This window comes from Sinocyclocheilus anshuiensis, unplaced genomic scaffold (assembly GCF_001515605.1).
Source record: "Sinocyclocheilus anshuiensis isolate Anshui unplaced genomic scaffold, SAMN03320099.WGS_v1.1 scaffold117, whole genome shotgun sequence".
Classification (NCBI taxonomy): Eukaryota; Metazoa; Chordata; class Actinopteri; order Cypriniformes; family Cyprinidae; genus Sinocyclocheilus; species Sinocyclocheilus anshuiensis.
In genome coordinates this window covers 3,396,018-3,417,745 of record NW_015536624.1, presented here as the reverse complement: position 1 = coordinate 3,417,745, position 21,728 = coordinate 3,396,018, and the positions used below count along the sequence as shown (strand labels likewise).

General features: G+C 38.1%; 2 protein-coding genes across 3 annotated transcripts in view; one reads left to right on the top strand and one right to left on the bottom strand.

Moving 5' to 3' along the window:
* LOC107705012 (nuclear pore complex protein Nup214-like) overlaps nucleotides 1-5,366 on the top strand; it is a 61,700-nt gene extending 56,334 nt beyond the window's left edge. Inside the window, exons 36-37 of the mRNA XM_016508129.1 lie at nucleotides 5,042-5,075; nucleotides 5,148-5,366. Of these exons, the coding sequence (XP_016363615.1) occupies nucleotides 5,042-5,075; nucleotides 5,148-5,184 (71 nt within the window). The 3' untranslated portion in view covers nucleotides 5,185-5,366. The remainder of the gene's footprint in view (nucleotides 1-5,041; nucleotides 5,076-5,147) is intronic.
* A 5,347-nt stretch (nucleotides 5,367-10,713) lies between these two features.
* Nucleotides 10,714-20,787, bottom strand: LOC107704739 (protein FAM78A-like). 2 transcript variants are annotated; one of them, XM_016507740.1, is made up of 3 exons: nucleotides 20,464-20,787; nucleotides 20,015-20,403; nucleotides 10,714-11,971 (listed from the first exon to the last, which is right to left on the bottom strand). In XM_016507740.1, the coding sequence occupies exons 2-3, from the start codon at nucleotides 20,305-20,307 to the stop codon at nucleotides 11,446-11,448; spliced, it is 819 nt and encodes a 272-aa protein (XP_016363226.1). In that variant the 5' UTR covers nucleotides 20,308-20,403; nucleotides 20,464-20,787; the 3' UTR covers nucleotides 10,714-11,445. The 2 variants fall into 2 exon arrangements, with proteins under 2 accessions (XP_016363226.1, XP_016363217.1); XM_016507731.1 differs by having other exon boundaries at nucleotides 20,015-20,787.
* Nucleotides 20,788-21,728: the final 941 nt, after the last annotated feature.

Here is a 21,728-nt window from a genome sequence, read left to right as displayed (position 1 = left end):
TTGTGAAATATTATTGCAATTTAAAATAACAGTTTTCTGTTTTGATATACTTTAAAATATCATTTATTTATTTGACGCAGCGCTGAATTTTTATTAGTCATTACTCCAGTCATCAGTGTCACATGATCCTTCAGAAATTATTCTAATATGCTGATTTATCATCAATGTTGGAAACTGTTGCACTGCTTAATATTTTTGGGGCCTGTGATACTTTTTTTCAGAATTCTTTGATAAATAAAAAGTTAAAAAGAACAGCGTTTATTCAAAATAGAAATTTTGTGTTACAATATACACTACAGGGATCAACCAACGCTAAGGATTTTTTTCTACTTAAAATTTTTAATTGCCCTGCCAACATTTTCATTGGCCCTGCCACAAAAAATAAAATAGTTGCTGTTATAATTGTTTTTTTGATCTGTTATCTTGTATTCTAATAAATAAGATTGACAACAATGTTTTAGATACCAATAAAATTTTACAATTCTCTATTTCAATTTCGATACCACAGCAAAAATCACTAGCCAAAAATAAACATAAATATAAAGTTTAAACATTATTAAAGACAAGTGACAGCCAGTAAATAAGAACAAATGAACAAATTACCAGTAATAGCACAATTAAATATAGGCCTATAGCACAATAATAGAAATTAAATGATGCTTTAGGTTTTTATGTTTGTAGATGTTCAGGTACAGAAATTGAAAAATCACATATAAAATAGCATTTGCATATTCTTCACTCTGTGTTGCACCTTGATTTTTCATAGCCATTTGAAATTAGAGGCAACCACTGCATTTTAATCATGAATTGAAAAAAAAAGTGCAATGTTTGATTTATATTAGACTAAAGACAAAATCTGAAGCAAAAACAGAATGACCTGACTTTAGCTTTGTGAAATTATGCTACATAAAACATCTGTATGAAACAGAAACAGCAGGTGGGCTGAATGAGACGCAGATTCACTCTCTGCCAGCAGGCGGCGCTTATGGAACAGTGATACAGCATTTCCTTGGTTACCACTGTAAACACAGCAGCGCTGGGCGTATTAACACTCATTTAAATGCATCATATCATCCGCTATTTCCAGCACTTAATCAAGCCACTCTTCTTTAAAACATGAGGACGTTTTATTTCACATGTCATTGCGTTTGCGTTGGGTCTCGTGTTGAGCTATTTCGTCCGCAACCATTGAAGTATTCAGTTTCTACAGCGACTCATTTGGTGCACATCATTCTCTTTCTATAAAACCTGTAAACCGCATTCACCGGTTCTAACTCTTTAGCGACATCAACTTTATAGCGGTTTACCCGATCATTGCAATTCTTTCGTTTTTACTAGAATACAATCAAATGGCTTTCCCAACTCATTTTTGCATGTGCGCGGCACATTACTACTTCTGTGCGGCCGCGCAGCTTAGAGGGAACATTGCTCATAATGAACAAATAAAGTCATTATTTAAATTCACCCCAAAATGAAAATTCGGTCTTTAATTACGCTCATGTCGTTCCAAACCCGTAAGACCTACGTTCATCTTCGGAACACAAATTAAGATATTTTTAATGAAATCTGAGAGCTCTCTGACCCTGCATAGACCGCAATGCAACTGCAATGTTCCCAAGTCCAGAAACATAGCAAGGACATCGGTAAAACAGTCCATGTGACATCAGGGGTTCAACTGTAATTTTACGAAGCTACAAGAATACTTTTTATGCGCAAAGAAAACAATACTAACAAAATTGATTCAACGATTCTTCTCACCGAGTTACCGTCTTCAGCCATTTTGGAGAGTACCCCAGAACGTAATCAGCGTTGTTTACGTTCAGCATGTGCTGATTGCGTTGATTATATTCTGGGAAAAGCGCACGCATGCGTCATGGTATTCTCCAAAATGGTGGAAGACGGTGACTCGGTGAGAAGAATTTAGTGGTCGACCGATATGTGTTTTTTTTTTTTTTACTGCCGATGCCGATATCTTGGAAAGCATGGTGGCCGATGGCCGATATAATTTTATTTATTTTAATTTAATATTCAAGAAATTTGAAATCGTTTGAAAATGGATTAAAAAATAAATGTGTAAAATAAACATACTTATACTTTAGAATAGATGATATGGGAATCATATGTTTTCAAATAAAGCCAAGGTAACACTCAGTTTACATACAGCACACAGTGAAAATTACATGAATATGACAGTGGGCATAAAGTTTGTCGATCGTGCGTCTCCAGTCAAGCAGAACTCTCCTCCTGTCCGCATTCAATTCACACGGACCGACCGTCACGCAGAGAACATGCGATCATGCAGAATACACATGCACACTTCACATGATCTCACAACAGGATTCGACTGAGTTTGCAAGGTTTGTGAAATTAAATGTTCATTATTCATTCAAAGATTTGTTTAAATGATATAAATGCGTATTTGCTGAATGCTGACGGCAAACGAGAACGTATTATGTTTGCCTTTCTATTACTAATTATATAATATTTTGTATACATTTTAATTCCTTTGTCTAACCCTTCTATCGGATTATTAGACAAGACTTCTATCCGTATTAGACAGAACTGTTAAGCAGAGGGAGAATGTGAGCACTGTGTGTTCAGGCGCTACCGTTCTTCTCAGCGCTGTCAAAATAAAAGTCCTGCCTCGAACGCATCGGCCAAACAGAAAAACTTATCGGCCGATGCCGATATGTGAAAAATTTCAAATATATTTGACCACTAGAAGAATTGTTGAATAAAGTGTTATTTTTGTTTTCTTTGCGCACAAAAAGTATTCTCGTAGCTTCGCAAAATTGAAGTTGAGCCACTGATGTCACATCATGGACTGTTTTACCGATGTCCTTACTACGTTTCTGGACCTGGGAACATGTCAGTTGCATTGCGGTCTATGGAGGGTCAGAGAGCTCTCAGATTTCATCAAAAATGTCTTTAATTTGTGTTCCGAAGATGAACGAAGGTCTTACGTGTTTGGAACGACATTTGGGTGACCGATGTTTTGAATTAGGATTTTTTTTTATATATATTTTCAATTTTCATTTTACTTTTAATTTTGTCAATATAATTTTTTTTTTCAGTTTCAGTTATTTTCGAAGTCAACATTTCTAATTTTAGTTTATGTGCTTCTGTCAGTTTTACTTCAATATTTTATTTCAGTTAGTTGGCAAGACAATGTTTCTAATTTTAGTTTTGTGCTTTTGTAAATAAATCTGGATTTTTTTTATATATTTCTATTTAGCTTTATTTTTAGTAATTGTAGTACTTCAACCTAGTTTTATTTTTTTAAGTTGTGTGTGTCAGTGGTTCTAATTTTAGTGTGTAAATTTGTGCTTTTGTTTTAAAAAAATTTTTTTTTTTAGCAATTTTAGTACTTTAACATAGGGCTGGGCGGTATATCGAGTTTGTACGATATATCGATATTTTCTTTATAAGCGATTCGATATGAGGCAATACCGTTTATATCGATATAAGTTACAGTAGTTTGATACAAGCACATCTGAAAATATAGCAGAGGACACAGACTGAGCTACTGCGGAGAAAGTGCATAATCCAATTTGTTCTAAACATGTGACAAGCTTCATATTAAGGCCTTTAAAAACTGGTAAGACATAGTTTATAGTTTCGTTTCGCATATTAGTTTAAGCGGCTCGGCCCATCATATGCTCTGACAGAAATGCTGCGTGCTGCTACTCGCGCTGTTTAATGTGTTTGAGATGTGCTGTCTTCCTGAATGCATAACTTACATTTCACAGGTATATTCTCCATCTGTAAATGTTAGAAAGCCATGGAAATATTTCCATTTTTCTGTCAGACGTGCATGAGCCTTCTGCTTTGATTCTCCGCTAAACTTCACAGACTTCAGTGAACGAGCGCCGGCATGCGCACCAGACAGAGCTCAATTAAATAGGAGCACAATAATTCTGACTAAAATATACATTTCACTGAAATATTTGTAGTTGGACAATAAATGTGACGTAGAATTTTGAAACCTACAAGTAAGTCTATTTTTATGATAGCACTGACTGTAATGGGGTAAATCAAAATAGCCTAACAACTCTGTGCTTTTGTTCTCATTTATTTTCATTTTTAGTTTAGTGAATTTTAATTCTGCTTTAAAAGCCTTATTTTAGTTTTTAGATTGCAATGTTACAATGTTAGAATGAAATGTGATTTTAACTGTTTTTTGCACATAATATAAAGGTTTACATGGTTACATTCACTTTGTTTTCATAGCCTTTAATATGTATTGTTTTGTTGGACAACATTGGGGCGGTAAGTGAAATATATATATTAAATACAGATTTTTTTTAAATACAAATACAAAAACAAAAATACCAAGATATATACCGTATATCGCAAATCGGCCCAAAAATACCGAGATATTAATTTTTGCCCATATCGCCCAGCCCTACTTTAACCTAAACTTACTAATAGCTTTATTTAGTGATTTAATTGTAATTTTTGGGGAAGTCGTGGCCTAATGGTTAGAGTCGGACTAGTAACCCAAAGGTTGCGGGTTCGAGTCTCGTACCGGCAGGGATTGTAGGTGGGGGGAGTGAATGTACAGCGCTCTCTCCCACCTTCAATACCACGACTGAGGTGCCCTTGAGCAAGTCACCGAACCCCCAACTGCTCCCCGGGCGCCGCAGCAAAAACATGGCTGCCCACTGCTCCGGGTGTGTTCACAGTGTGTGTGTGTTCACTGCTGTGTGTGTGTGCACTTTGGATGGGTTAAATGCAGAGCACTAATTCCGAGTATGGGTCACCATACTTGGCCACATGTCACATCACACTTAATTTGAGTTACCAATAACAGCTCTGGTTTTGAGTTTTATGAAGTTCAGTCGCAGCTGTTTCCCATGAGCTCTCATGAGCTCTTATCTCTGCGATATATCCGTTGCAGACAGACTCGAGTGTTGCTCACAGAGTGTCACATGTTACCTAGTTACAGTGATAAACCCACTCCAGACCTCTTTACTGCTTCACTTTCACCCGTCATTACTGATGAAGTCTGACTCTCTCATTGTGTCTTGTTTGTCTGTAGGTTTTGGAGGTTTTGGGAACACCAGCACCAACCAGTAAGTGTTGTGTCATTCACACACATCCATCGGTGTTCTACTCACACATTCACATCTGATGATGTGTTCCAGGCCGTCGTCTCAGACGTTCAACAGTTGGAGGAGTTGATCGGTGAATGCTGATGTCATCTGATCTGATCTGCAGTTGTTTTATAGTGTGTGCGCAAGATCGAATGTGCCGTGAACGCTCGTGTTCTTAACGTGTGCTAATGTCCTCCTGTTTTATGTTCAGTTCAGTTTCTTCTGTTTTAACTGCGCAATGAAAAATAAACGCATGCGATGTTGACCATACGCCTCATTTCTGTCTTTTAATGTCACACTCCAAATTATATTTAAGCCTAAATTTAAGATTTATGTTTAAATCGCATATAAAATTTGGATTACAGGTTTATCATAAACTAATAAATTTAATGAGATGCATGTTTGTCAGTCATACGTCAAAGAAACTTTATTTATAATTTATTAATTTATCAGCTGTTTGCATTTATTTCATTTTAATTTCTCCAGAATGCATTTATTGTACTTGCTCAGAATCAAGATAAATCTTTTCATTGGAGAAACAATTGAATTGGATTTATTGATGATAAATACAGAAAACTGGTTGTGTATGTAAAACATAATCGGTTTATTAGAACTATTAAAGAAATATGACTTTCGTTTCATTTGTGTGTGACTGACAAATATATATCACATTAAGTTTATTCGTTTGTTTAAAAACATGAAATCCAAATGCATGGACATTTTCTATGCAATTCAAATATATAAATCTTAAATTTAGGCCTTAATATTAATGGTTCAATCTTAACATATGATTCATTCCTGACCTGATAAATACTGTGTGTGTGTCACAGTCACTCAGACGCTTATCATCACAGCAGTGTCTCCACATGCCTGTGAAAGGACATCCAGATTGAGATTCTTCTAGAAGAGAGTCTGAACTCTACAGACTCACTTCATCTGTCGTTTATGACGGACTTTGCTTTTATTCAACAAGCACAAAGCTGCAGGTTGTTTGTGATGTTTGACTGAGAACAGGTGGATCCTGCAGCAGATTCACTGATGATGATGATGATGATGATGATGATAAAGCACCTCAGTAATCCTGCCCTTGTTTTCCATCATATCTGTAAATCCCTCCCGGATAATGAGAGTCAGATTCAGGAAAGCAAGATCAGCCGTGGTGTTTTATTAATGTCGGGCTGTTCCAACCCTAGTACATTTTTTTGTTTACTTGCCAGACTGTTAAATATCTGAAAGTACACTCTTAACATCAAGCAGTCAAGCATTATAATATGATAATCAAGTATTATTTAATAATAGAAAACTGGTTAGAAAATAGAAAACTGGTTAAAACTTGGTAACCATGTATGAATGCAAATTAGTCATTTTAACTGAACTTAGGACTGGTGGTGGTGCTTTTTTTGGTCATTCAGTGTTCCTGTAAAAAATTGGAAAAAACTAACGATAATACTGATATTATTATTATACAAATTCTACTAATAAGAACAATATGAAACGCACCAAGGATTAACGAGAGCTGCTGGACTCATGAATATTAATCAGGTTGTGTGCGTTCGCTCGAACTGATTTGCTGAAATCAAAACAGGGACGATAATAAGTGAGTGCCAGCCAATGAGATTGCCGTTTGCGCATTAGCGCCGCCCACTACCGGAGAACCCGGCAGTTCTTAAATGCTGAAGAATTCCAAAGGAACTCCGTTATTTTGACGGAAATACAACAAAGAATAGCGTTTACATGTAGCGCATCAATTCTGCATGTTATATAAGACTCTCGCTCTCTCTCTCTCTCTCTCTCTCTCTCTCTCTCTCTCTCTCTCTCTCTCTCTCTCTCTCTCTCTCTCTCTCTCTCTCTCTCTCTCTCTCTCTCTCTCTCTCTCTCTCTCTCACTTTGCGCGAGTGAGAGAAAGCGACGGCGAGTAGTGCAGCTTCACACTAGAGTTTACGGTACGCCAAATACACAAACACAGGTGCGCTGCGCATCCATTGAGATGAACTGAAAAATATCACAGATCGCTTGACGTAGAGTGAAACTCTGAAGCGCTCAGTCAGTGTGTTTGGCGAATGAAAATGTATGTGCTAAACTTATACTCAGCCTCCAACTCACACACTGGCGATCATTTAGTCGCATATGCGAGTGATTTACTCGCAATGTAGAGGGTTGCCTGAGTGTTCTGATGGGAGTTGATTACAGTCCAACATTATGGTTTCCTCAAAGAGAATATCAGAGTCACGACACCGTAGAACAATATCAGTGGAATCACTCAAGGTGGGTTCGACACTCTGAGTAGCTACTACACGTAAATTTGGGTTTATTTTGTGACTTTAAAAAAAAAAGTAAGTAATCAATAATTAGCAGCAGAAGCCAGGTGATTTCTTCTCTAAAACACTTTCACTGTGAGCTCAGATATGTCAGTTTGCTCACAGCTCCAGTTTTGGTTAGCGGTTTAGTGTAAGTTACCATTGCATCGAACACAGCTAAAAACAGCTATCTTCTTGAACCTGAAAAAACAGTTTGCTTGAAACTACACTTAAAATTTACCCGGCATCCCCTGATCCCATCTTTGTTTGTTTGTTGCTGAGGTTGATAGATGTGTGTTAAGCTCATTGACCTTTGACCCTGTCTGCACTTCATCAAAATGCATTGACTAGCATCATCCTCTAGTTCCTCAGGTATTAGAGGTTTTGTTTTCCCACATGAGTGTCTGGCGTCTGTATGTATTATTATCTTATAGATTATACGTGTTTATAGAATGGGACAGGTGCAGGAGAGAAGCGTGTAAATATAGCAGTGAATGCAGACGAATGTGCATGCAGCTCTGTGAGCGTCTGCTCTTCAGTCACTGTCTAGTTTGTATTTTCATCTTGTTTGCAGATGATCAGATAGAGATCAATCCCATCATGCCGCTGGATTGTCTGCGTCTGGGACTGAGTCTGTTAATCTCTGTCTCTCTCTAGTTTAAGCCTCGTCTTCATCCACGGATAACAGTATAATACGCTCCATTATCAAGCGTGCTTAAATCCACTGGAGACTGTGATGAAACCGTCTGCAGATTATCTGCTTACAGTGAGAATACAGGAAGATCTGCCGCCAGTGTGACTAATAAATCACAACCACTGTAAAAGCATTTATACTATAAGTTTGGGCTAAATAAGTTGTTTTAATGTTTCTGAAAGAATTCTCTTCTGCTCACCAAGGTTGCATTTATTTCAAACATATTGTAAAATGTCATTTATTCCTGTGAACAAAGCTGAATTTTTAGCATCATTTACTCCAGTCTGAAGTGTCACATGATCCTTCAGAAATCATTCTAATATGCTGATTTCCTGCACCAGAAACATTTCTGATTATTATCAATGTTGAAAACAGTTGTGCTGCTGATTATTTTAGCGGTAACCATAATACATTTTATTTTTCAGGATTCACGGATGAATAGAGAGTTCAGTAGAACAGCATTTATTTGAAATAGAAATATTTTATAACGTCTTTACTGACACTTTTGGTCAATTTAATGCTTCCTTGATGAATAAAAGTTTTTAATTTTATCAGTTGGCACCAATAGCCTCGTGGTTAGTGCGCTGCTATACAACGCAACTGTGCTCACGGTGACCCGAGTTCGAATCCCATCTCGAGGTCCTTTGCTGATCCCGCCCCCCTCTCTCTCCATCCAATGCTTTCCTGTCAGTTCTCTACTGTCCTGTCCCAATAAAAGCAGAAAACACCCATAAATATAACTTTGAAAAAAAAAATAAACAAACTCCAAAAATAAATAACATTGCACATCAGTATCATTAATCTCTTGAGTTGTAACTAGAACAATGTTGGTTTTTCAATAAAAATGTAATCTGATAGCAGGGTTGAACTTTTGAGCTTGATGGGACTAATAATAAAAAACTGTAATAAATCTGTAATAATACAGTCTCTCGTTCTTCAGTCATGCTCTTGTGTTCGTGTGTTTGGTTGTCGATGTCTTTATTAATCCTGCAGCTCTTGTATCTCTCACTACTTTCATCAGAGTATTAATATTTGATCTTTATGCACCTAAAAGATGCAAAACAAATAAAATGCAGCGATGCCACATTCGTACTGAATCAAAGACAAGAGACTGTGCTGAATCTCACAGTTTTATTATATTCTTCATGAAAAATTCAGCTGTCTTTGAACGTTTTGTTCTCACAATGTGCATCTTCACAGTTTGAAGTGTTTCCCACTTCTGTTTTTCAAGTATTATTGTCAAGCTATAAAAACGGCCCAAAATCCCATTGTTCCTTCTGAAAAGAGAAAGCAAAAAGGAGTCTGACGCCACACACGCATTCACACTTGCAGTATAAATATGTGCTTCTAATGGAGCTGAAGGGATTCAGTGTTACTATTTCATATCCAAAACTAAATGATTGGAGGATTTATTGTCTGTCAGATGTCATATTGTGTCACATACAGTGTTCCAAGCCAAACAGCAGGAATTGTGTGAGAATGAGGAGTCTTGACATAAACACAAACATTTAATAGTGAATGTATTTGATCTGACGATGAATAAAACTCTGCTGGAAGTACAAATATCAGAAATCAGTGTTTTGTATAAGCGTCCAAACACACACCTGCAGACTCACGTCATGTGAACGGATCAAACACACATGAGATTAACTCAATCATACAAAAGCGATTGATGAAATGAAACACACGGGACAGTCTCTGGACTGATTGTATTGTATGGACTGAGCTGTCCGGCACTGATGAAGATGGACATAAAGCTCAATGTCTGTCGTGGCGCTGGATCCACATGTGCATATAAATGCTGGTCAGCATTTGACTGCAGCTGGACTGAATCACATCATCAACGCTTATCTGTCCATCAACACAATCACATCTCAGTGTAATAAGGCCTTCAATGGGTCAATAACACATGGCATCAGGAAGCGCTGAAGTGCATTTTATCTTGAGCTGCAGAATGGATAAAAATTGTGCTTAATTGTCATTTTCATGAATATCAAGCAAGTTCTCCCTCAAATTTTCAACACTGCAATGCAAAAAATATATTATAAAAATGCTAAAGTATTTACACACTACTGGTCAAAAGTTTGGAATATATTGAGATTTTTCAATGTTTTTGAAAGAAGTTTCTTCTGTTCACCAAGGCTGCAAAATACAGTAAAAACAGTTAAATATTATTACAATTTAGAATAGCTGTATACTATTAGAATATGTGTTAAAATGTAATTTATTGCTGTGAAAAAGCTGAATTTTCAGCATCATTACTCCAGGTCTTCATTGTCACATGATCCTTCAGAAATCATTCTAATATGCTGATTTGCTGCTCAAGAAACACTTCTGATTATTATCAATGTTGCGCTGTCAAATATCTTTGTGGAAACCGTAATGCATCTTATTTTTCAGGATTCACAGATGAATGGGAAGTTCAAAAGAACAGCATTTATTTGAAATCTTTTATAACATTGTCTCTTTTTTTTTACTGAATAAAAGTATTCATTTCTTTCTTTTTGATGGTAGTGTATCACAGTTTCCATAAAAAATAAGGTATTTTACAATCTTTTCACATAGAAAAAACTCATTCTAAATTTTAATAATACTTCACTGTTTTACTGCATCAAATGCAGCCTTGTTGAACAGAAGAGACTTCTTTCAAAAACATTTAAAAAATCTGAATTATTTCTAACTTTTGAGGTACATTATGGTCATATCTGTAGTACTGCCTTGAAAATAATGTCTAGTTCTTGTGCAGAATTGTGGCCTGGACATGATTTTCTCAGCGCATTCATTCGGGAACGACACGTTTCTCCCTTCAGCTTCTGCTGATGGAGTTTGATTTGAGGAGCAGATCGATGACGAGAGCAGATGCAGCCTTTCACACGCATCTCATTCAAACACCAGGAGAACGGATCGTTTGTGTATTCGCTCTATCGATTGGCCACGACGTCTTGACACTGACTGACACCGCAAATTCACATGTAGTAGAAAAGATATATTTTTGGACTCTCGGCTCTTGTAAAACACACTGGAAGTGGCTGGTTGACGGAAAACTAAAACACTGAAGCTCCTGCTGAAAACACTGAATGCATAACGACTGTCCTCGTTTGGTTGGGTGCGCGCGGCGGTCATCGCAGTCCCGTTAGACCACGACTAGCTGGGTCACATCCAGTGCAAATCTACGGACAGGTAGGACGTGCAAGGTTTACTGCATTGCACTCGGTTTAAGGCGAAACGTTTGCAGTGAAAGCAATGTAAACTTAAGGCAGCGTGAATCGATGCTCTTTCCGTCCGTCCGAGACGTAATATTCCCACTTTGTCTTTTTGCAGCGGCGTTTAGCACAGTGATTCCCGACCGCTTTTGGTCTCAGTGTTTGGGAGGGATGACCACCACTGGCTCGCCTGTCCGCGGCCGCCACATCAGCACCTGAGCGTCGTTGGCGTTGGGTTTGACCATGGCGTTGGACGGGATGGCTTCGTTCTTCCCCAGCACCTGCGGCTGCTCCTGCGCGATGGGCTCGCACAGCCTGGCTCTCTGTCCCAGCGGCTTGTCGGGATCCACCTCAATGTGCAGACGCATGCGCCAGCGCACCGTCTGCAGCACCAAGATCTCGCCCGACACTTGGTTGATGGCCACCAGCCAGGTGGTGAAGCTCTGGTCCCTCCAGATGCTGCTGAGCATGGGCACACTGCTGTCGCTCACTGGGACGCCCCACGTCACGCTGGGGTAGAAGTTGTCGTTCATGCTGACGGTGAACTTGGTGTCCTTTTTGGTGGGACCCACGATGGTGCACGTCTCGGTGGTGTTGCCGTACCAGGGGTAGTTGACGCCGTCCGAGTCGCTGATGGCTTGGATTTTTCCGTCTCGGAGATCCGGCAGCTCCCAGCTGGACCTGCGGGAGACACCGGAGGATGAGAGCATGCAAACGCGAGGGACTCGGGTTGAATGAAGCGCGCTGACTCTAGAGAAACCAGAACAATGGTTGCCAAAGGTGAGAGATGCTTTTTATTCCAGCACTTAGAGGAAGTTAAACATAGAACGGGGATGTGAGTCTGAGCGTCCATCAAAAGAGACCTTTGATAAAGAACAAACACACACATCTCTTTCAGCTCCAGCGAACACAAGCATCATCATCTGACTCACACGGCACATCTCTGCCCTCGTGAAAATGAAGTGCACTTCACTGTATTGAATGTGCACTTGTAGTGTACTTCAAATTATAAAGCTTTATTCATACAAATCTGTATTTGCATTTAGTATAGTAATAATGAAATAAAAGACCACTTAAAGAAAGGCACTTTTCTTTACATTATAATCCTATCGAGTAAACTTTTCAAAAAAGTCCTGAGCACTTTTTAAAACGCCACCGCCTGCGTTTTTTTCTGCAGCTCAGAGCGTCTTTTCAAGTTAAAAAAAGTTTAACTTTTCTGAAAAAAACGCCCTACGTCAAGTGCCTTTTTGACAGCTGACCAATGACAAGCGAGTGGCGAGTCGTTTCCATAACAACAAAAACAACAAGAAAAATGGAAAAGATAGCCGGTAGATTAGTTCGTACTAGTTTCGGAGCACAAGGAGTTGTATGATATGAGCACAAAACTGTATCTAACTTAGTCTAAAATATGCCACAAACCGTGCATCATTCAACCCGGAGCTCCTGGACTAAATTGTTGTAAGCACCATACTGTTTCCTTCCCTGTATAATGTCGCGCACCCACAAACATCGTTGTGAACCGACATTCTCCTCCCCGTTAACTTCAAAAGGCAACGCAAGAGCCAACTTTTTACTCTTTCGCGACATTTCTGCAGCATATAGCACTAGGCTACTGTTGCAGTGTCAACTTTTTCTTGTCAAAAAAGACGCCAAGTGTGAACACGCCCTTAAGTACACTTTTAAAAAGTATGCATTATAATAATGTGAAATTAAAAGTTTTGAAGTATATTTTAAACAGCGTTGTTTTAGTGTCGAGATCGAATTAGATTCTGTTTTCTGCTTCCATGTTAATTTCTGTAATATTTATTCGTTTTTGTTGTTTTTAAATGTCTATATACAGTAGTTTTTCATTTTTAATTCAGTTTTAGTTATTTTAGCACATCAATTTAAACTAAACAAAACATTTTTTATAATTTATTTTATTTTAGTTAAGAATTTTTTTATGGTTTTAGTTGTAATTAACTATTATTCAAATTGTGTTTTAACTATAGTTTGTTAGTAAATATTACATTTAATATAATTTAAACATGTAACACTTTACGTTAGTGTCCTTGTTATACACCTTACATGTACTTACTATAGTAATAACAGTAAACTTTAACCCTAATCTTAAGTATATGTTGTTAATTAATATTACTCGATGCTTAAAGGTGCAGTAGGAGATCTTGGAAAATGCTAACTGATAGCACTGAAAGCGAACGTCCCACCCTCCCTGCAAATCGCCTTCCAAAACCACACCCCCTGAAGGCATATACGCACACAGCCCAGACGACCAGAGACAACATTACTACAATGTCACATGTCATTCACACATGGTGAAAAAACTTTATAGTACAGTTAGTAAAAGTACTACAATACCAGGAAGGAAGGTCAGGTTCTCGCTCTGTCTGCAATAGCGTACGTGAACGCGCTGATGATGTATCCTGTCTCCGCGAACAGGGTGCGCAGAGGTATGTATTTGCATACACATGTTGACACGCAGGTAGGAAAGCCTCTCATAATGTTCAGACCAAACATTTTGATTGGACGAACATTTCTTGGTCCTACGCCTTCTACAGAATATATAACTACAGATAAATACATTTAGACCACTTACAGGGGTCATATGATGCGATTTCAATTTTTCCTTTCTCTTTGGAGTGTTACAAGCTCTTGGTGCATAAAGAAGATCTGTAAAGTTGCAAAGACTAAAGTCTCAAATCCAAAGAGATATTCTTTATAAAAGTTAAGAGTCAGCCACGCCTACCTAAAACGGCTCGTTCTAACACGCCCCAACATACCTACGTCGCTCTGTGGGAAGATTTGCATAACGCCGCCCAAATGTTCACGCAAAGAAAGAAAGATCTAATACGGACACAAAATAATGTTCTTTTTAGCAGCATCATATGACCCCTTTAACTTAATGATTGCTATCAGGATGTGAAGAGACTTTCAACCAGCATAACAAAAATATTTCTGAAGACAATCACCTATTGTACCTTTAGTTGTATCCAACTATTTTCCTATGCGCTAATTATGGGAGTAACTTCCATTAAACTGTAATCAGTAAAAGGTTCACTTTATGAACGCAATATAATAAACATTTTTTTAAAAACTGTGTACAGTGAGGTGACATTATTGTACTCACCATTCAACCTTCACCTTAAAAGTGTAAAAGCATTAACAAATTATTTTCAACATACCATGAATAACCCCTAAAGCTTGACTATTTCCGTGGACTGCAGCAATATTACGGACATGTTAAATATCATTGTAATAACATGTGAAAAAAATTACATTTTAAAGCATTAGATTTTAAGGATTATTTGAAGCACAACCTTATGATTTGAAATGATTTGTTTCAGTCATTTTGAGTGGAACATCCCCAAACCCCAAGTGCCTCTCATAATCTAAAACGCAGTAGACTCATAGGAAAAGGGTGAATAATTACACTGTACAATGAGACCTTAAAATTACATTTAAATGCACTAAATTGCCGCTTCACCATTACAAATGTGTAATTACAAATATATTTACATACATGACATACTAGTTTCAATAAAAATGGAATTAAAGTATGTTTTAGGTTTTCATAAATGCTTGTCAGTACATTCACAGTAGTTTAACCATATTTCAAAGACAATAGACCATATGTAGCTCCGCCCCTTTTCAGCACTGCGCTTCCATTTGTATTTCCACAGCGTGGAAAGACTGTATGAATTTATGATTGAACTCCTTTTTTTAAATCTTCCCAGTCTGCTGACATTTATGACGTCTGCTTCAAACATTACAATGCACGTAATAACGTTTGTTACTTATTTGTTCTACAAAAAGTAAATCCACTTCTCAAGATAATTACTCTTCAACAGCGATGCTATTGAGCTACCGCAAAAAAACAGAAGTTCAAAGACAATTCTAAAGATGGCTGCGTGCTTGTTGCTCTGACGAATATGTCTACAGAAGTAATTGTGAAATTACACATAAAGATGTACTTAAGTCCTACTTAAGTGGGTCAAAAGGCACTCTAAAGTTCAGCTAATTTCATTTTATATAAATTTAAACTATAATACATTTTAGGGCTGCACGATAAATCGCATGCGATATTTAACGCGCATCTTTTCAGAAAGCCGGTTCTGTAATCAGCGGTAAATCTCCATCACCTGCGTGCTTTCACATTGAGCAGCATTAACTACACAGAGCCGTTGTTCACTGACGAGCAGCGCAAAAAATCGCGTGAATATGGACGTGGTTTTGCGCAACTCGTCAGTGAACAACGGCTCTGTGTAGTTAATGCTGCTCAATGTGAAAGCACGCAGGTGATGGAGATTTACCGCTGATTACAGAACCGGCTTTACTGATAAGATGCGCGTTAAATATCGCATGCGATTTATCGTGCAGCCCTAATACATTTTCATTTAATTGCAGTTAACATGAAGTTAAGTGCCTGAATGCATTCCATTAAGTTGGCAGTGGCACTTAAGTGTATTATTTTGGAAGTACTCTTTTTAAAAGTGTGCTACAATGTACTTCTTTTTTCACAAGGGTATAGTTAGTATATAATTAGTTCACCTAAAAAATAAAGTTATGTCATCATTTACTCCATCATTTGTTCCAAGGCTGTAATGTGGCTGTTTGGGTGAGATTTGACTTCAGTAATAATAATGACACAATGTGCATGTGTTCCACACACAAAGCATGATATGACGTGTCATGTGAACTACATTTATGATCTTCAGTGTTTATTCGGCAGTTTTTGAACTCAGCAGAATTCATGCTTTGTGTAAAAGAGCAGCGTGAACATTCTGCTAAACATCTTCGTGCGTGTTTTACAAACGAGTGACAATCAAACGTATCTAAAGTGTCATGGCGGTGAGCTGATGATCACAGATGTCTGATTGGTGTGATCTGTGCCTTTAAGCAGTGAAGGCAGCGATGCTGAGAGCACAGCCGCTCTCAATGACCTTCACCGAAAAGCAGAATCAGCACAGACGCAGGTGACGGCGGGACAAACCGCAGAGCTGCCGGCCTATCGATTCCCTGATGCAGGAAAACCGTGACCTTTCTCCCAGAACTCACACCTCAGCAGCAGAGCATCATGGGAAAGAGCCACATGACATGAACACACGAGGGGCTTTGATTATCGTCAGGGGAATAAGAATAGAAACCCTTCGAGTATGTGTGAGTGAGTGTGTTTATGCTGTATGCACCCAGATGCCCTCATGAAAAATTGCTCAATATTCATATTAAATAATGTCTAATGTGAGTTACGGTTGGGTTTTTTGGGGAGGTTTATTGTGTTTACATGTCCTCAAAAACTTTAATATAATGAATATAATAACCAGTATACTCAACTTACATTGAATGATACATTTGTTTGGTGTGTAAAGCATTTGTTTCATTGGAATATCACTCAATTTGCATGTTTTCATGCATCAGCTTTTCATTTAATGGATTGTATAGATCAAAACATATATATATTTACTCAGTTATCTACTTGAAATACATGTATATGAAACTCAAACTTACTATGATGGGTTAAAATTATGTAGTTAATAATCATACATAACTGCTGGTATTTTGCACAGCCGTATAAGTACGTTAGATGTAGGCAAATTTATGTTAACAGCACGATTTACTGACAACATCAAATTGATCTCTGACACGTCAACTGATGTTCTCTGGAACGAAACGACGCACTTCAATGCCAATGGAAAGAACCACCGTTGAGTAACATGTGGTTTCCATCTCAAACCACCATCAGTTCAGCTCAATGCATGACAGGAAACATCTCAAACAATACAAACCTGCATCTTTCAGTTCACCTCAGAAAATCAACCATTTAAGGCAAGATACAGGCAAAAACACTGCTTTTCATGCACTGGTCGATTTTAAGGCTATTTTCCGTCCAAATCATGTCTTCTTTCAGGCTAGTCGAAAGAAAACATCCAAAGTCTTTATTTTATTGCACTTTATCTCTTTCAGCATAATCAGGGGCGAATTTAGTGAATTGGGGGCCCCAGGCGCTGATCATAGCCTATGTTTGATCAATTTAGCCTTCTCAAATCATCACGACTTGCCTAAAATAAAATCTATATATAAAACAGTTCAAGTATATCACAATGTTAGTTTAAATGTTTAACCTATATAAATGTGCATATCCAATCGTTTGCGGAGGAGTGGAAGCTGAAGCGCTCTGCAGGACATGGAGGCGCCAGCGCGATCACTTGCATTTTTTTCTAACAGTGGAAAACAACTTAAAATACGCAGTCATTTTTGCTCATAAAGGTTAGAGTAATACATCATTCTAAACTGTAAAGGGTCTAGTTTTATTTGTGTGCACTCACAATATCAACAAAACGTTGTGCTTTTATAAAATAAAGAAAACAGATGCTTTCTGCCGTCTCGGGCTTGAACAGGAGCGCTTCACAATGATGAACCTAAACTCAGACATGATCAAAATATATAGAAAGCTTTAGGTAACTTTACTTGAAGGGGTGTGCATAAGACTGACTTGGCACCTTCATAATCATGACATGCAAAAACACTGCTTTTCATGCACTGGTCGATTTTAAGGCTTGTCGTGGTAATAAACACCGTAAACAGCAAACGTTCGCGTGTCCGCGCTTAATGCGCATATCCTATATGAAAAGCATTTTAGGGGGCCCTTGGCTTTTGGGGGCCCAAGGCGGTCGCCTACCTTTGCCTAATGGGTAAGTCCGCCCCTGAGCATAATTCAGCTTCAATCCATATCTTTAAGGAGTCATTACATACACCAAACTTTATTCTGAAGGGTTTTATTGAGTGGTTTGTTCATACTATATCATTCACGCTGATTTATACAAGATTTTACTCATAAACACATGGTGAAAATGTATTTGTTTTCTGTCTGTTGACAGTATTTTCTGATTTATAGAGTGATAAAAAAAAGATCAATTATGAAGATTTATGTTTTTTTTTTATTATGCAAATTAGTGCATATTTCATTAGATAATGCCTCATTTACATATGTAAGCATAACATTTCAGAAGACCTATAATACAAAACAATTGTCTTAATGTACTGTGATTAATCAACTGGGGAAAATATAGTGAGATCTATTAATTAACATGTTACACTATTTACCTGGTCTGTCTTGCCTTAAATGTACACTTTACTGTGGTCTTGATGTAAAATAATAATCTGGAATGAAAGCTTAATGTTGCCGACATTCATATAATCATGCGATATGAGCAGAACAGACGGTGAAGAGAGAATGTGACTCAAAAATACTTGATATGAAAGTGTTTTCTTGTTTCCTGAGTGTGTAAATATTCGACAGGACCGGCGTTATCAGGCCAGAACAGCAGCTGAAATATCAGTCGAGAGCATTACCACGCAATTCTGTGAGCGTGCTTGAATGTAAAGATCCTTCAGATGGACTAGGGTTTACTGAAATGTCATAGAAACAATTTTTGCTCAGAAATTGCTAGTCAATTTCACAAATAATTACCAAAATGTTGAAGTATAAAGACTGGAATGGTATTTTCCTGTGCATGTAGCTACTCCAATAACCTTTGTTTTTTTACAGCTTACAATTTTTTACATTGCAACAGGAACAACTGGAAAATTGCAGAGCAAACTGTCCCAATGCTGTGATATCTGCAGTAAATGTGTGCATGTCACTTTACCGTCTGCAGTAAACGCCACTTTCAAATACATTCTTGCAGTTGTAAGTAAAATGCAAAGACCTGTTATAAAGGATATGATGTCATCGACTTACAAAGGAAGTGGAACTAGTGATTAAACAATGAAGTATTAATGTTGAACGGCTGCTTTTACAAGTTTAACGTCAGTCATTCCATCATTTATTTTAAATGCATGATCATTTCTGTGCTCTTGTTTCCAGGAATATGCGGAGGCTGAGCACGTGCAGTCTCCAGATATCTTAAGACACTGAAGGGTTTATTTTTTGTTTCATACAGGAAATAGGGCAAAGTGTAGTCTCTTCAACAGGAAGTAGGACAAGTGAAACCTCAAACGGTATGCAGGCTATGTAATGTCACCTCAAGCACATACATGATCAAATGATCACGCTTTACACTGCACACGGTCAAAACGACGAATTTAAGATGATCCTACATGCACGTGTCTGATTGTCACATTGGTTTGACTCTAACGTTTAGACACTGAGACTTTAGATTGTGTTCTGCATATTTGAGCTTCTCAAACGATGTTCATCTAAACAGGTGCAATTTGCACAAGAGCATGTGCAATACACAAATAATGCTGAACATCTGAAGACAGGATGCTTTTATGACTTTGTAATTACTGATAATAAACTGTGTTATTGTTATTATCGTTTCTGGTTACACTGTCCTTGTTACAGTGAAATTATATAATTAAGTACTGAAGTACAATTAATGTACTATACACTTAGGGTTAGTTGCATGCCATTATGCATTATTTACTTTTGTTAGCAAGTGCATGTAATGTGTAACATGAACAATAAAACATGTATTTTCTGTCATTTCTCTTAACTAAAACATTTACCATGGCAAGCAAAGCTTCAGCTAAAAGTTGCTACAGCTGTTGTTTCTGCAGTACACATGTAGTAAATTGTTATTATCCCTATTTCTGTCATTAAAAACAGAAATGTATAAATACATACAGTGCAGTACAATACATGCATAAATTCATGTCACGTTGAGCTTTAAAAGGCAGAAGGTGTGATGTGAAGCCTTTGTGTTGAGTGTCAGATATACTTACATCCCTTTGGATCCGTATTTGTTGTAAAACTCCATGTGGTTGCACGCCTGGATCCAGCCGACCGTCCAGCTCTCTTTACCGGCCACCGGCGGCACCAGGACCCTGGCGGACGCGCGGAAATGCGGCGTGCGGTAGCGCAGCACCACGCTGGAGGACTCGTCGATGCTGGTGGGGTTCGAGTCGATGGAGGAGTTCACCTCCAGAACCACGATGCTGTCCCGGAAACTCTTGGGTTTGCATCTGATGCTCTGAATGCAGCCCATCACAAGCAGCACGAGCGGCCAGCAGAACATCAACCCTCAGAAGAACGCACACTATACCCACTGTGTCCCTCAACAGAACGCACACTACCCACTGACCCTCAGAAGAACGCACACTTCACACTGAACCTCTGAGGAACGCACACTATACCCACTGACCCTCAGAAGAACGCACACTTCACACTGTACCTCTGAGGAACGCACACCAGACGCTGTCTCTCAGAATAACGCGCACTAACGTTACTCTCCCTCAGAAAACACTAAACGACGCGTCGCGGTGTCGCGTGAGGACTAGAAAAAGCGTTTCTTATTAATGAAAGCATCACGTTATTTTGTTGAATAATAAAAGAAAACAAAAGAAAACAAATAAAATGTTCGTCAACTTTATAACGCTCCGCTCACACATAACGTTCTCCAGTCATCGTCAAACGGGCATTTCCGCGTCATAACTCTCACAACATTGCTTTTAGATTAAAATAAATAGGTTAAATCCATCCGCTCAGAATACTGCTGGCATTTCCCTGAAGTCCACTTTTAATAAGTCATGGTTTCATGCACAAAGAACAGTCATAATTTAGTTTTATATGAACACTATACCCAATCTAAACCTAAGATTTAAAGGGCTAGTTCAACCAAAAATGAAAATACTGTCATCATTTACTTTTTTTTTTTTTTTTTTTTTTTTTCAAAAAAAAAAAAAAAAAAAAAAAAAACCTTCTCTCAAGCGCCAAGCGCGCAAAATTGCTATAGACGGTTTGGGTATCAAAAGTAACGCTGGAAAAGTGATTTTTTTTTTTTTTTTTGCAATGAATATTTACATTCCGTGAGCTTGTCCTTGAGGTTCAGTTGAAGGAAGCTCACTTTCTTGTGCACTTGTGAGTAAACGATCCGTCTCAGCATCAGGTGAACTTCACCAGCCCACATGAATAAACATGAGAGGTGAATAAATCAGTCTGGCTGTCACGAACACACATGTTGTGATGAACAGCCCATCATTGCGCGTCTCTCTTCATCAGTTATAATCCATCCTCATCCTCGCGCCGCTGCTGCGCTCAGCCTCCGTCCCGCAGCGCTGTGCGGCTGCTCTACTGAGAGCGCCCGTGGCGTCACTTCCGCTCCCCAGCGCGCGCAATATGGGGCGTGTAGTTCTGCTGAGAGAGGCGCGCGTGCAGTTTGTAGGACAAAACGATGTGATATATCCAGTGTTGGGAACAGTGTTGGGGGTAACGCATTACAAGTAAATTAGTTACTTTTTTATGGAGTAACGCAATATTGTAATGCATTACTTTTAAAAGTAACTTTCCACAACACTGGTTGGGAAGGCTACTTTGGAAATGTAATAAGTTGAATAAAGATTATAATAATTTCATTTAAATGGGTCATATGATGCTTTTTTAAAGATCATTATTTTGTGTATTTGGTGTAACAGAATATGTTGACATGCTTTAATGTTC